Source organism: Euprymna scolopes, chromosome 8 (genome assembly GCF_053919585.1).
Source record: "Euprymna scolopes isolate OS-2025 chromosome 8, ASM5391958v1, whole genome shotgun sequence".
NCBI classification, from domain to species: domain Eukaryota; kingdom Metazoa; phylum Mollusca; class Cephalopoda; order Sepiida; family Sepiolidae; genus Euprymna; species Euprymna scolopes.
The window spans coordinates 95,413,759-95,429,741 of NC_136489.1; the positions used below are offsets into that span (position 1 = coordinate 95,413,759).

The following is a 15,983-nucleotide window of genomic DNA, read 5'->3' on the forward strand; positions in this document are numbered from 1 at the left end:
CTAGTGTTTCTGCCATTACTTTAGATATATGTTCATTTGTTTTCCTGTCGTGCCTGCTATAGAGTGTGGTGTCATCAGCATATATACCCATCTCAGAGGCAATTTTATCGGGGAGGTCATTTATGAATATCAGGAACAGCAGAGGACCAAGGATAGATCCCTGGGGCACTCCGGCATTTATATTATATTGTTTAGACGTACGACCGTCGAGGACAACCTGGATTTTTCTCTTATCTAAGAAGGATTTAATTATGTTAAGTATTCTACCAGTGATACCGTAAGATCTAATCTTCCTGAGGAGACCCTCATGCCATACCCTGTCAAAAGCCTTAGATATATCTAGAGCTACCGCTCTGCCCTCTCCCGCTTTGTCCAGTGAATGGTATATGCGTTCAGAGATTACAGTGAGGATGTCTGCCGTGGAACGGGCTTGTCTAAATCCATATTGATGGTCGGTCAGAAGTTTAGCATCTGTAAGGTGCTGGACTAGAGCATGGTTAATTAAGGTCTCAAATATTTTGGCAAAAAGTGGGAGGAGGCTAATAGGGCGATAATTTAATGGGTCAGTTCTTTCGCCAGAATTCTTGAATACTGGTACCACAGAAGCAGTTTTCCAGCAGCTCGGAAAGCAAGATTCATTAAGGCATTTGTTGTAGAGTTTGGAGAGAACTGGAGCTACTTCGGCTGAGCACTTTTTTAATAGCACAGCTGGGATGAGGTCGGGTCCACATGCTTTGGAAGTGTCAAGGTTTTTTATGATAGCATGCACCTGAGCAGGGGTGATTTCCAGGTCGTCTAGCTTGGCGTCTGTCCGCATAGGAAAGTCAGGTAGGGGGTGGTTTAAAGGGTCCAGTGTAGAGTTGGAGGCAAACCGACTGGCAAGCATGTTAGCCTTCTCGGTTGCTGAGCAAAGAACCTCGTGATTGTTGGTTAGTGGGGGGATCGTTGATTGCCCATTATTTACTACACTGTTGTAGATTTTCCAGAAGTCACGAGTTCCTAATTTTTGTGCTTCGATGCGTTTTTTAGTGGTTTCCGTAAATTCCCTCTTAGCTGTTGCTATTTCTTTCTGAACGTTACTTCTAGCTTCTATGTACTTTTGTCTGTTTGAACTGGACTTATGTCGGTTAAACCTTCGGAATGCATGCTGCCTTTGAGCAATGGCAGTTGCGCAAGTCGAAGTAAACCATTGGGGAGAGTGGGGCTTGCTATAGAATTTCCGCATGGGAACATGCGCTTCGATTGCAGTTTTGAACCATTCAGTGGTCTCAGTTGCACACTGTTCAGCAGGAAGAGAAAAAATATTTCCCCATGGGGCGTCTCTGATAAGATCTCTGATAGCTTCCCAGTCAGCCTTTTTAAAATATCTCGTTGTTTTGAGCACTGGCTCTTCAGTTTTGGGTCTAGAGTTTAGGGCGATTTCAACCATTATTATCGCATGATCAGCGTTCCCAAGTGGGCTGTCGGCTTTCGTTACACAATCATCAGGAATTGTGGTCAAAAATAGATCTAATAGTGATGCGTGTTGTTCTTCCTGATCAGGGAAGCGGGTTGGAAAAGTAACAATTTGCGATAGGGAGTGAGATACAGAGAAGCTATGAGTTGCGCTGCCTGCTGCATCTGTATAAGTAGAGAATCCAAGCCAGTTTTTGTGATGGACATTAAAGTCACCAAATACATGTACTTGGGCGCTAGTGTCGAAAGAGAGTGCTGTGTCTATGCTGTCAGATACTTTGTTTATTATGGTGCAGTCTTGGGTCGAAGGAGAGCGGTAGAGAAAGTAAAAGTAGCTAATGTTGTGTTGCATGATTAGTCTAAAGCACATAAAGGCTTGATCATCCGTTTCTAGGTTTGTTTCTCTAGTCAGGGGAAGGGTATTACGAATGTAAACTCCAAGTCCGTGCATATGTCTGTCAGAGTCCTTACGGCAGAGTGGGAGATATCCAGGCATGTTAAAGTAGTTAGAGGGGATGGAGGAGTGTAGGTTAGTCTCACTTAATGCTAAGATATCCGGGGTATTTGTTAGGAGAAATGCTTCAACATTAGCTAAATTAGTTCTAAGCCCATGGATATTTGTGAATGCAAGCCTCAAGGGAGGAGGCAAGTTGGATTTGTTTGACCCTAAGCCTGGTTTAGGCTTGTTTTTAGATTGTACTGTCATCATGTTTTTTAACGAGTTTCAGTTGGGTTAGGGGAAGCCGAACAGGAGGTTATGCAGAATATCACACATGCATCACAAGTAGACCATCAGCTGACCCTCCATCAACTAGGACTGTGGCCTCAGGAAAGCCCACCGGGGATGAGTGCAGGGTCCCTTTCCATGCGCGCCATGGCACTGCAAACATCCCGATATTATTCAACTGTTGATGGAGCAGCCGCTCTAAGCGCTACCAAAGAGTTAGGGCTCCTGTACTACCAGTCGGAAACAGCAGCCAGTAACTGTCAATCCGGTACCCTCAACCCATCAGAGGAAGGTCAACCCAATCTAATTGCTCAGGCATATGTGGTACTCAAGCATTCTCAAATGCCCAGCTTTAGGGGTGGGGTGTGTCGGGAGTGGGGGAAACGGCGTTCATTGCCCTAGACAAGAAACAAGATCTACCACTGGGTGTTTCTGTCGAATCACTGATAGTATCTCTGCGCCTGACTAATAGGCAAAGAAGGAGTATGGAAGCCGGGCGATAGGCAGGACCTATCTACTCCTTAAGCAATTTAGGTATTGCAAACCGGTAATTTGTTTGAGTCACCAGCTCTAGGAAGGCTGTCATCCAAGACTGAAGAGGCCTCCCTCCTCTTTGGTTTAGTTTCAGAGTTTTCCTTCTCCTAGACGGATGATCTGGGAAGATCTACTGGGTCCGTCACCACTGAGAGGGTTTGCTCCGCGCCTGGGTTCTAATCCAGGTATTTCTGCGACCCCGCGTGGTTAGATAATGTTAATTGGGTTAGTTTGTAGAGGTTATATCTGCTAAATAGTTACACTCCTCAAAGTGGATTAGGGATATTGTTATTTCATTGTTACTGGATAAAGGGGTTGAGTAGAGCTCATGCAGTGTAAGCAACTATGATTGTAAGGAGGCTTGTTAGGAGATAGTGTGGTTAGAGGCTTTCATTTTTGTTTATAAATATTTTTTTCTCATTTTTTTTTTTCCTTTTTTATTTTTTTTTATTTATTTATTTTTTTTTATCCATGTGAGCTTGGGTCTAGTATAATATTAAAGTGTGAGTAGGAGTTAAGAATTGAACTACGAGTTGTGCCAAAACTATATTTTAGATGATATCAGGGCATGAGATGCGAGTGCAATATAGTACGGGTAAAACAGTAAGTTTTGAGTCATGTGTAATTTGATAAATAGATATATGGGCTGGTTTTAGTAGGTGCGAATAAAGTTGGAGGTACAAGGTGAGTTTCTATTATTGAGAGAAGATGTTTTCAGCTTTCAAGTAAAAGTTATGGACATTTAGCATAGCAATGAGCATTGGTTCAGTTTTGTATTAGCGTTGCAAAGATATCTAAGAGGGGACAGTTGTGTAATGCAGTGCGGTGTGCTTTGTTTCCGAGTACATACTTTAGCTGTTTAATCCCAACTGGAATAGGAATGAACTCCAATGCATGTCTAGAGGGTAGAATTGTATAGATGTTTAGTGATGACTAAGCAGTTAGCATGTGAGAGTCAGGGGCTGGAAGTTAAAGATTCCAGTACAAAACGGAGTGAAATGTAGGAGTTAAGTGGCGGTTTGGTGGGAAGGAGCAGATTGTTAGCCTTCAAGGGATAGGAGTTATTAATTTACAAGAAACAGATTTAGAGTGGCAGATAAGTTTTTTTTTTTTTTTTTTTTTTTTTTTTTTTTGCGCATGCAGGCTAGACAGAGGTAATCGTCTTGGAGGTAAAATGTATATTGGGATTTCGTAGCTAGCAGTTAGGTGTTTGTTCCAGTTACAAGAACTAGTTCATGGCGGTCTGAAATTCCGTATTTTGTATTTATAGGAAGACATTAAGGTAACGCACAGGAGCATAGCAACCACTCAGGAAGAATAGCTCTAGTATCACAGCTAAGATACTGCATATTTAGGTAACGAATAGTGAAAGTTAAATTAGGTGGCACTTTTTTTCTTTTTTTTTTTTTCTTTTTTGCACCTTACCATGGCTGTTACTATTAAGTATTGTACTTAAATAAAGTTCTTCTGTCATCTAAATAAGCTAAAAAGGGATTCCCCCTCCGCATTACTACGTCGATGTGACATGGTAAAAAAGAAATTTGTCAGGAAATTGTTTTTAAAATAAGTGAATCAACGAAATAGGACTGTATGTCGATGACTACAAATATATATATATATATATATATATATATATATATATATGCACATACACACACTAACGGATCAGTTATATTTAAGGCACCCTAGAATAAGAAACAACCAAATGAACACATTTTAGCTAGACACCAGTGGGCTTTTGATTCCTGTTGAATTATAAATAATACACTTGTCTGCACAGATTTCTTTTACAAAATATTTTATTTTATAAACCTTAGAAATTTATATAAAAAAAAAAAATTGTGTGTGCGTGTGTGTGTGTATCTTTTCTCTATAATTTAACCAAAAATAACAGAGACCAGTGTTATATCAACAAGAATCTTTTTGATCATTTCTGATTCTGGGGTGCCTGAAGTATAATTAATTATTTATATTACACACTAAATCTCACTTTGAAGCACTCACTAACAAGATTTGACAATAATATCATGGAGTCTGTAATTGTGTTGGACATTAAGTTATTGAACTATTTTAAGGAAAATTCTGTTAGAAAAATATTTTTTTACAAAAATAGAAAAAAAAAACGTTTAAAAGAATTTAGTGTTCATTATTTTGTTTTTAAAGATGGTTGCTCATCAAAAAGAAAATTTTAGACACATTTTTAAAGAAAATAAAGTTAATGACAAATTTATGTTTTTAACAACATGCTGCACTGATCAACACGAAAATCTGATAAATCACAATTAATTTTAAATTACTAATGACAAAAGTTGAGTATCCAACAAGATAATTTTATACATTAGATAGAAATAGATAAGTATAACAAAGATTCTTACTTCATCAAAGCTTTCATGTCCTGTTCATAACCAAATGAAAGAAGAAGATCTGCTTCATCAATCACCAATATTTCCATCGAATCCGCCAGGAACAAATTGCCGAAATTAATGTGGGCCAAGATTCGTGTTGGGGTACCAATTACAATATCTGGCCTTTCAATCAGTAGAGGTCTGAAAAATACATCGAATATTCAAAATGAAAATGGAAAAACTTTAGTGAACAAAATATTTTAAATTAAAAGTATTTTTATATTTTTGTTTAGCAAACACCATAAATATCCTCTGGGGGCAAAAGAAAAAGAAAAAAAACGCTATTTGGGTACAATATTTTTACAATAAATTTTTGACAAATTCTCAAAGATAGATTCAGGCCAGAGAAGGTCAAACAGAAATCATCTCCTTGAATCCTCTAAAATTGAAGGCAATAGACTCAGAATCAAAATCAATCTTTGTTGAATTTGCAAATTTTGTTTTATGTGTGTACAACTTTACCCATTAACATTAATTTTGTGCATTAGTCTGACAAGACTTTACAATTTTGAAACACAGAAATGTAGCCTTGCCTCTAATCCACTCGTGTCCTTGTTCTCTTTGGTGAGGATCCGGTTTCTCTTTTGTGTTGAGATGCGAGCTAATTTTAATTTAGATGTTTTCCACTTATATTTTATTTTATACTTGTCAGTCATAAAATATGCTTTTTTTTTTTCATATTTATTATTACAGAGCCAATTCTCTAATGAATACTTATATTTATTCACTAGGATGAAACACAGAAAATTCTGTGTAGCTAAATTGCCATATATATTTTCAAACCTTACTAGCTAGCTCTACTTATGTATCGAGCACTGGCAAAGTAAATATTGAAACTAGATACATAATACACACACACAATTTAAGCTCCAAAGAATTTTCTGTGTTTCAAAATTGTAAAGTCTTGTCAGACTAATGCACAAAATTAATGTTACCACATGTTTTTATATATACATGTGGTATTAAGTTTGCTAGCCAACCAATCAGATTTTTTGTAATTCCTGCTTCTGTTTTCACCAGCCAATGATTGGACTTTTATCAGATAAAGTTTCAGTTGATTTATATTTCACCTAACTTCGTTTATTTTTGGAGAAGAGAAAATCATCCTTTGCTGCATATTAAAAGGTAACCTTGATGTGTTTAGATAAATTTTATTTTTTGTTTATATTTAAGGTGTTATATTAGTTTATTTATTTTTATTTATTAATTATTTTTATATATAAATACACACACATTAAAATTAAATTTTTCTTTCAATTTTTTAACTAGACATATATTTTAGTATTTCACAACTTGCCCTGGTTGGTTGGTTGGTTGGTTTTACGGCATATCAACCCTTTTTAGGTCATTTAATGCTGAATCCAGTGATTTTAAAGAAAAAGTTTTTAATAGAATATATTTGTTTTTTTTTCAAGTCAGTTTCTATTTAACCCATAGTTGGGACCCTGACAGGTTCTACCACTCCGGGTCAGAGTGGACCTGGGAGCAATGGCAATTAAGGGGTGGCTCCACACTCCCCAAAGCCCACAAGCTGGGGCCCTCACCATCGGATATAGTTTAAGGTCATATCCAGGACCACAACTTGCCCTGAGTTATGTTCGTCTTCTGTTCTATCCTCCCTGGGATCTTCTGGCCACTCGGTTGTCTCCGTTAAGATAAGAACAAAATGTAATAAGTCCTCCGACATACCTCTCCATCATACAGTATATCGATACTCTATGGCTAACTGGGATAGCTTGTGTACATTTATATCAGATCTACCTCTTCATTCCAGGTTTAAAAAGAATGTGTCCTCCATAGTATAAGACCTGCCGGAATGGTTAAGTGTAGATATAGACCGCTTCATATCTTCAAAAAAATTCCAGCAAAAACCTAACAGCTAGCCATGGTTCTCTCCAGAATGTGCTGTTGCCATTGCACACAGAAATCACTATTTCCATTGCTTCCAACATAATAGATGTACTGAGACTAAAGCCACCTTCAGGACTGCCAGCAACCACTGTAAAAGAGTGATAAAGAATGCAAGAGAGTTGTATGCTCAGTCCAGAGTAACAGAGCAGCAGTTTGGTTCCCACCAATTTTAGCAAATAACAAGCAGGGTCCTGAATAGAAGTGTGCACTATCCCAACCATCATCAATGGACCTGAGGTTATCTTGTCAGCATCGAACAAAGCCAGACTCTTTGCCAAGAACTTTGCAGCTAATTCTACCTTATGCGATCAGGGCCACTACCCCCCCCCCATTCCAGTAAAGCAACTGGTCCTAATGGCATTCCCATTATCGTGCTCAAAAAGTTTCAACCAGAACTAGTTCCCATATTTACAAAGTGTTGTCTTTAGGAGAAATGCTTCCCAACACCCTGGAAACCTCATCAGTATGTTTAAAAATTCAGGTGATTATTCTTCTTCCTCTCAATACAAACTAATCAGTCTCCTGTGCGTCATGAGTAAGTTGCTGAAATCTGTTAAATAGAGAAGTAGTCTACCACCTCAGCAAAAATAACCTCCTCAGTGACATGGAATATGGCTTCCGTTCTGCTAGATCTACAGCAGATGTGCTTATATCTCATAGGATTAGCGAATCTCTCGACAGAGGCTTCTTTTCTAAGGCAATTGCCCTTGACATATCAAAGGCCTTTGACAGGGTATGGTATTTATATCTACTCCACAAAATCTCCAGCTATGGTATAGTTGGAAATGTTTTTTTAATTATTAAATCATTTTTCTCTGATAGGTTCATAAGAGTAGTGGTTGATGGACAGAAATCAGAAGCTCACAATATTAATACTTGAGCCCTTCAGGGGTCTATCCTGGGCCAAACTCTCTTCCTGATCTCCCAAATCACATCCTTTGATCATTTGTCAATATTTATGCTGACGACACTACCATCTATGGCAACACTTCAAAGGCAGTAAACAACCAAGTTCTCTCTGATCTTGATCACGTGGTGCAATAAGGAAAGAGGTGGCTGGTTAATTTTAATGCATCTAAAACCAAGCTTCTATCTAACAATTACATTGAGAGTATTGCCAGGACTGCTGCAAAGAAGGTAGGTTCTCTCTCTACCGTGCTAGAAAGCTACTAACACCCGAAAGTATCCTGTACCTCTATAAGGCCACCATTCGCCCATGTATGGAGTATTGTTGTCATATTTGGGCTGGTGCATCTGCCACTAGTCTCTCGCTCCTAGACAAGGTTCAAAAGAGAGTCGCCAATCTGATAGGTCCTGAACTGCCATCTAAACTTCAGCCTCTATCCCATCGACGAAATGTTGCATCCCTCTGCTTGTTCTACAAGTACTTTAACGGTGCTTGCTCTGACGAACTGCAAGCACTTGTACCTCCCTCGACGTAAATACTCCCGACAAACCTGACAAGCAGCTAAATCCCACCTCTTCACAGTAGAGATCCCTAGATGTAAAAGAGCCTTCTAGTCCAGTAGTTTCTTCCCCAGAACCGCTCGACTTTGGAATTCCCTTCCAGGTCACTGCTTCCCCAACTGCACTGACATGCAATAGTTCAAGTGTAGCGTAAACTGACATCTTGCTGCCCAACTCCCTACATAGTACCCCTGTAGCTTATATCCCTGATAGTAGCCCCCTATATCAAAGTAGCAACGTGCCTTGTTTGGGGTGAAAATGTAATTTAAAAAAAAAAAATAAAAAAAATCTTTCCATCATTAACGCTCTGATCCCAGTCTGGCAACAATTGAAATGAATGGCTCGTCTTGGGGAGGCTCCATGTTTTTCTAACTTTTACTCCTGATCTGAAATGGACACATACATCAAATTTGTTGCCAGAGATGCTGGGAAAATGTTGGAATCATTCTACCGCTCCAGTAGATATCTCACTACTGATACAATTCTCTACCTGTATAAGAGCCAAGTACGTCCAAGGATGAAGTACTGTTGCGACATCTGGGCAAGAGCTGCTAGAAGCATCTTATCCTGCCTTGACAGAGTTCAAAATACTTTGTAGCCTAGTGAGGAATGCCCTTTTCTCTTTCCCACAGAAGAGACGTTGCGAGCCTGTCTCTGCTTTATCATTATTTTCATGGCAAGTGCTCATCTGAGCTCCAGTCTATGGTTCCCCTTGTTCTGACTTTCACAAAAAATACTCATCTAGCTGAAACCACTATCAATAATTTCCTCCACTCTTTATCTGTACCTAAACCTAAACAAAGATTCCCTGAACAAAGCTTCTTTCTTGGAATTGCACACCTGTGGAACTCTGTTCTGCTTTCCAACCAACTACAATATAGTTGTCTTCAAGCCCAACATGAACAAGTTCTTGATGAGCCATCCCCTTAAGTAATCCAATTTACCAAATTTCCACTACTAACGATGACTACAACATGTTCCCCTTGACTACTGTACACTCATTAACCCTTATCCCTGAGTGGCCTCCAGGACTTGATAAGTGATGACTCCTTTAAAAAAAAGCAATTTGATAATGTCCAAATTAATTTAATATAAACTTTTTTAATATGATGACAACAAAATGTAAGTTATCAAACTAAGATTTACTAATAAAAACTGTCTTACTTTTGGATTGGAAGAGGAACTTTTGGACTGACATCAACACACTGCACTTCAGTTGAACAACAGATACTGAGTTTCTGAAACAAAAATTAAATATATGTAGTCATGTATATTTGGTCTTTGCGTTTATGTAATGCTGAAACAATATCAATAGCAACAACCACATTTCGAACAACAAATGAAATATGTAAATAATTAAAGTAATTTTGAAATCATAGTCATAATTTAGTACTTAAATGCATAACTATAGTACAGAATACAATATAGTACGACAAGGATGAGGTCGTAATTATCCTGAATTATAAAAATCAAAATTATTAAGAGAGAAAACCATATTTATACTTTCATTTGCTTGTTTGACCCCTCTTTCAGAATTACTTGATGAAATCATTATCTATTATTCAACTATCAACATTAGGTCAAAGGAATTTGTGTTTTCCAATTTTTCTCAATTGCATTTCAAATAATTTTACAGTTTAATTTTCTTATCGATTATTACTATTAATTTTTAAAATTTGTTTTTAATTTTTTTTTTTTTTTCATTTGTGTTTCTAACATCATAATAAAGTGGAAAAATAAAATTAAGATAATCTTAGTAATACTAATATGATTTAAATCTTTTAAACTTGACATTGAAATAAAACTTTTTGGTGCTTATTTAGAATTACGCTTATCAAAAAAACAAAAATCCAGAAAATTCTTTATCACAGAACGAAGATGTCATATTCCAAAAATCACAATAATTGATCAAGTAGTTTTTTTTTTTAAATTAAGAAGTGAGACGGGGGTGTGGGAGCCGCCATTTTGTTTTAAAATTCAAGAGCAACAATTCAATTCGGCTACCGAAATTTTGTAATAAAAATAATTTTTAATCGTTAAAAATCATAAATTTTGATTTCCTTAATTAAAAAAAAAAAAACTATTTCATCAACTTACGTGATTTTTGAAACATCTTCGTTCCATGACATATAAAGATTTATTTTGTATTTTTTAAAATTCTAAATAAGCATCTACTTTTTATCAAACGTTTGTCAAATAAACTGTTTATTTATAGAAAATTCTTTTATAATCTTTAATAATTATTTATTTGTTGTAAGGTTAAATGTTTAATTAACATGACAATTAAAAAAAAAAAAATTTTTTTATTACATTTTCACCCCAAACAAGGCACAGTGCCACTTTGATGTAGGGGGCTACTATCAGGGATAAGTTGCAAGCATACTATGTAGGGAGTTGGGCAGCAAGATGTCTATTCACATTACACTTAAACTTCTGCATGTCAGTACAGTTGGGGAAGCAGGAACCTAGAAGGACTGGGGAAGAAACTATTAGAGTAGAAGGCTTTCTTACATCTAGGGATCTCTACTATGTAGAGGTAGAACTTTGCTGCTTGTCAGGTTTGTCAGAGGAATCATATCGAGGGATAAAGGGCTTGCAGTTTGTCAGAGAATCCACGATTAAAATACTTATAATGATGAGGCAGAGGGATGCAACATTTCATCGATGGGACAGAGATTGAAGCTTAGATTACAGTTTAGGACTTATCAGTAATTAATGAAATACCTATGTAGAAAGTACTAAATAAACTATCAAAGAAAATCTAGTGAGTTTTGAAAAACAAATTAATCATCTGAAGTCAAACGAATGGTGCTTATTTAGAATTACACTTAATTAAAAATAAAAAACTCTTTATTATGTACATACTCATAGAATGAAGATGTCATATTCCAAAAATTACATAAATTGATCAAGCAGTTTTTTTTTTTAAATTAAGAAAATCAAATTTTATGAGGAAATGAAGAGCCGGGAGCAGCCATATTTGAAAATTTTTTCCAAAATTCAAGGGCACAATTCAATTTGATTACAAAGACTTTGATTCTATTTAAAATAATTAAAACTTTTTAATCACTAAAAATCATAAAATTTGACTTTTTAATTAAAAAACCCCCCCAAAAAACTTGATTAATTTATGTGATGTTTTAACCGTTAAAAATCTTAGTTAAAAAAAGCTATTTGATCAATTAAGGTGATTTTTGAAACATGACATCTTCGTTTAATGATGAGCATAAAGATTTTTTTGTATTTCTTTTTCTGTTGTTTGTTTTTTTTAATCAAGTGTAATTCTAAATAAGCAGCAAATGAATTTTTAAAATTATAATTTTTAATATACAAACCTGTATGTTTTTACAAGCCTGATTACACAGTTCAATGGATGGAGTGAGAATTACGGCTTTCACTGTTTGCTCAACAGCAGTCTACAATGAAAAACATTTTCTTTGTAATAAGCACATCGACATGTAAGACTATGAAATATTTAATACTAGTTGCTTTAACGCGGCATTGCCCAGTCATGTTTTTTTTACTTGCTATTTTTTATTTTTTTTTAAAACAATATCTTTTTTTTCCTTCCCAAATATCTTTTGTTCCAAACAAAATTACATCCGTTTTTTTTTCCTACAAATCAGACTATAAAATATTGAATCAATCATATTTCAAGTAGCATTACAAGCGTATGCTGTATTTTCATCGGCATTGACAATATTACATACCTAATGTGCTTCAACAAGTTATATCTTTTTTTATTTGTTGATCAATTTTTAAAAGAATTACATTGATGGAAAGAGAATAGAATAAGCATTCCAATGATGTTAATTTATTTTTTTCTTATATGTTCAATGTTTTTATGCTTCAAGTTAAAAATGAAAAAATAGTAAAAAATGACAACAATAAAAAGGGAAACACTTTTTTCCATGTTTACATTTTATACATTACGTTTGGATACATATGCACGGGGTTAAATTTAATTAGATATGGCTGAAATTTTACAGGCTATATAAACAAAGAAGTTCATCTCTACTGGTGTTTGATTTTGATTTTTACGATCACAGAAAGCAAAGTTACGACTGACCAAAGTTGACAAAGAATATTTCAAAATTGATAAGATAAATCAGTATATATCATCCATTTTCATATAAATAATAGTTTCAGAATTATTTTCATGTATAATATGTAAATATTTGATAATTATTAAGTGTGCGGAATGTTCCTTAAAATGTTATCTTTTATAGAAATCATTGAAAATTGGACTGGTTCCAAAATGCATAAGTTCTAGTCGACTATGGGAATTTCCATCTTTTACTGAAATCCAAAATCTACATGAAAAATTTTCTTGGATTTATTTCTGAGATTAATTCATATCTACTCAATTTTTTTTCTTTGAGAGTAGTAGTAAATACCGGCCATGAATGCTCTTTAGGTATTCAATGGCTACACCCAAGATTAAGCTCTCCTTTGGTGAGGAGGCAGGAAAATGCCTATTCTCAATAAAGCTATATTTAAATACTACTATAATACTTAGTTTTGTTCATGAATAGTCACCCACTGTATGATACCATGCGCCAGTTTAAAAAAAATTGAAATTTGTACATCTGAATTTATAATTCATGGCTTATGGTAAAGAGATACAGCAGATTTGACTGCATAATCACAAAGAGCATACAATTTTACATAAGACTGCCAAGTTTCATGAGAATAGCTTGAAAAATAAATAAATAAATGGTGGCGAAATTACCGAATTTCTTGAAATGTCCACAGAAAAGCCTAAATTTTGGCAATTAAAATTCTCATAACTTTTGAACTACTGATGGTATTTGCATAATTCAAACGATTTTATGCATCTTTTACATAACTCTTTTCATGCAAGTTGATAAAATAATTATCTAAAAAAAAAAAAAAAAAAAAAAAAAAAAAATCAACTTGTAATGCTATTTCAAAGAAAACAAAAAGAGCCAAATTAAATAAATATTGAGTTTCTCCCACTTTTTTTCTTGAAATAAAATTTTATCTGTTAAAAATCAAACTTGTGATAAAAACAAAACTTGATTCATTTGTATTCATTTCTGATGTAGACCATAAAGTCATCTTTTTCATTGGTTCTCTGTTATTGCAGTGAAATGTGAAAAATGAAATATTGAATTTCAAATTAAATCAGTTGTATCTGCTGAATTGTCATGTTACAGGAATGAAAATATCCAAAAATTATGAAAAACGATTATGCAGAAAATTAATTATTAATGAAAACAGTTTTCAAAGACAAGTAGCAAAAATTAAGTTTTACTAAATTGGCCAAAGATTTTTAGTTTTCAGAAAACATTTACCTCCCTTTGTTACAATTACAACTTTTTTTTTTTTTTTTTTTTTTGCAAAACACAATTTTTGCTAATTGTCTTTGGAAACTATTTTCATTAATAACTAGCGGGGGGTACCCGGCAATGCCCGGGTGTCTTGAGGTAAATCAAAACTCGGGGGGGGGGGGGCGTAAATAATAATAAAAAAATGTTTTGGCAGGTGAGTATGAGAATCAAACCCGTACCCTTGGGTTGGAAACTAATGTGTGAAAAAAAATAACCGTGCGATGTTACCATTGGGCCACCGCAACATACAGCGTAGACGTGTTTGAATTTATTTATCTAACTATAACTAGAAAAACAGGCGTGCGTAATAAAAGTTAACTTTGCTGCTTCCATTTGACCTAATTAAGAAGGTCAAATAGAAGTCAAGCAGCATCAGCGTCTGAGTTTGTTTTTCGAAATTTGACTGTCTGATATACAAGATTGATCAAAGCTGATTACTTCTGGACGTTTTTCCCGGCACAATGCTGCGAACACGTCCGTTTGAGTGTAGTTTCACTTTATTTATACTAAAAACCCCAATCAACATGCGAGAAGCCAAAATAGCAATAATTTTGTAAAAATCGACGTAAATAAATCTATACGCTACGTGCTTTCCTAATTCCTAGATATTATTATATAGGACCTATATACACAGTTTTAAGCGATAGTAACCACCCCGGGAGCATGTGCTCGAAAAGCCTTTTGAAGACATACACAAAATGGTAACACACATTTTGCCTTTTATATATATATAGATTAATTTTCTATCTTATTGTTTTTTGTAATTTTGGATATGTCCATTACTGTGACATGACAATTCAGTAGATACCATTGGTTTCACTTGAAATTCAAGATTTCAATTTCCGAATTTCGCTACAATAACAAAGAAGAAACTTTTCACTTTGTTTATTTTCTGGGATACTTGAAACTTAATCATATCCAAATATTTAACACTAGCTGTTCCTACCCAGATTTGTTGGAGTGCTTTTACTTGCATTTTTTTTTTTATTAAGATGGCATATGTATGAAAATAATTCTGACCAAGTTAGAGTATTTTCTGGAAGGAATTACATCAAATAGCTTTTTATTTTTGTTCTTAACATGCTGTAATGATACACCAAAAGAACTGGCAAACTAGAATCAAATATCAGTTTGGTAGAAAGCTAACGATGACAAAAAAAAAAAAAATAAATAAAAAAAATAGACACTGACTTTACTTTATATATTAGAACACTATTTTTATTATTCAAAACATAAAATTAATAAAGAGAAAAAAATACTTTTTTATTATAAAAGAATTTAAACCATAAATGCACAGGATAATCAAAGAAATTAAAAAGAAAAAATTAATAACCTTTTTTAAATTATGTAGTCATTCAATAATTTATAGTTAGCCGTTCAATAATTTATCAAACCAATGAAGAAAAAATTTATCAGTCAATATTTTAAAATAAACTGAACCAAAATTGCTAAATGTAAACCGATTTATCTTGATTAGTGTCAGATAAATTGTTTTGTAATTTGTGTGAAAAAACTTATTAATTTCACCGACCTTTGAATATCATTCAAATTAATAAGTTTATTTGGTTAATGCCCTTTCGACGCAAGATAACAATATAAACTAAATCAACTGTAAATAAAATATTATCAACCCACAGAGGAACAAAGATTCTTCTAATACGTATACTTACATATATACACTAGTAATCTATATAATTATAAAACTCAAATGACCTTGTAACGATGTATGTAACCCACTTTCCAGTTTATGACATCTGGTTGCGCATGCGCGCGTGACCTGCGCACTGAAATATTAACGTTATTATTTCGAAATTATTATTTAACATGGGAAGAGTGGGGTTTAAAATAACTTAAACATAATACAGAAATGAACGATGTAAAAAAAGCAGATATATCAAAATTTGAATTTAACTATAATAAGTATTATGGTATCTGTTCAGTGCACATTTACCTATAAGTATGGCCAACCACTTATAATTCAGTAACTGCAAATTTTTTTTTTTCAAAAAATAATCAATTATAATAAACAGAACGACTCATAAAAATCTATCTATATTCTTTTTTCATTTTAATATACTTTCATAGAAATGTTTCTGTTATGTAAAAATAAACAAACTATTTTCTTTACGT

The 15,983-nt window shown here is 34.4% G+C and overlaps 1 protein-coding gene across 2 annotated transcripts in view; it reads right to left on the bottom strand.

Annotated features, from left to right (window-relative positions):
- Positions 1-15,983, bottom strand: part of LOC145283655 (putative ATP-dependent RNA helicase DDX56) — a 74,776-nt gene that overhangs the window by 29,329 nt on the left and 29,464 nt on the right. For both annotated transcript variants that reach the window (XM_080132651.1, XM_080132650.1), the window contains exons 3-5: positions 11,835-11,915; positions 9,664-9,737; positions 5,092-5,262 (exon numbers count right to left, since the gene is read on the bottom strand). In XM_080132651.1, coding sequence (XP_079988777.1) covers positions 5,092-5,262; positions 9,664-9,737; positions 11,835-11,915 — 326 coding nt within the window. The remainder of the gene's footprint in view (positions 1-5,091; positions 5,263-9,663; positions 9,738-11,834; positions 11,916-15,983) is intronic.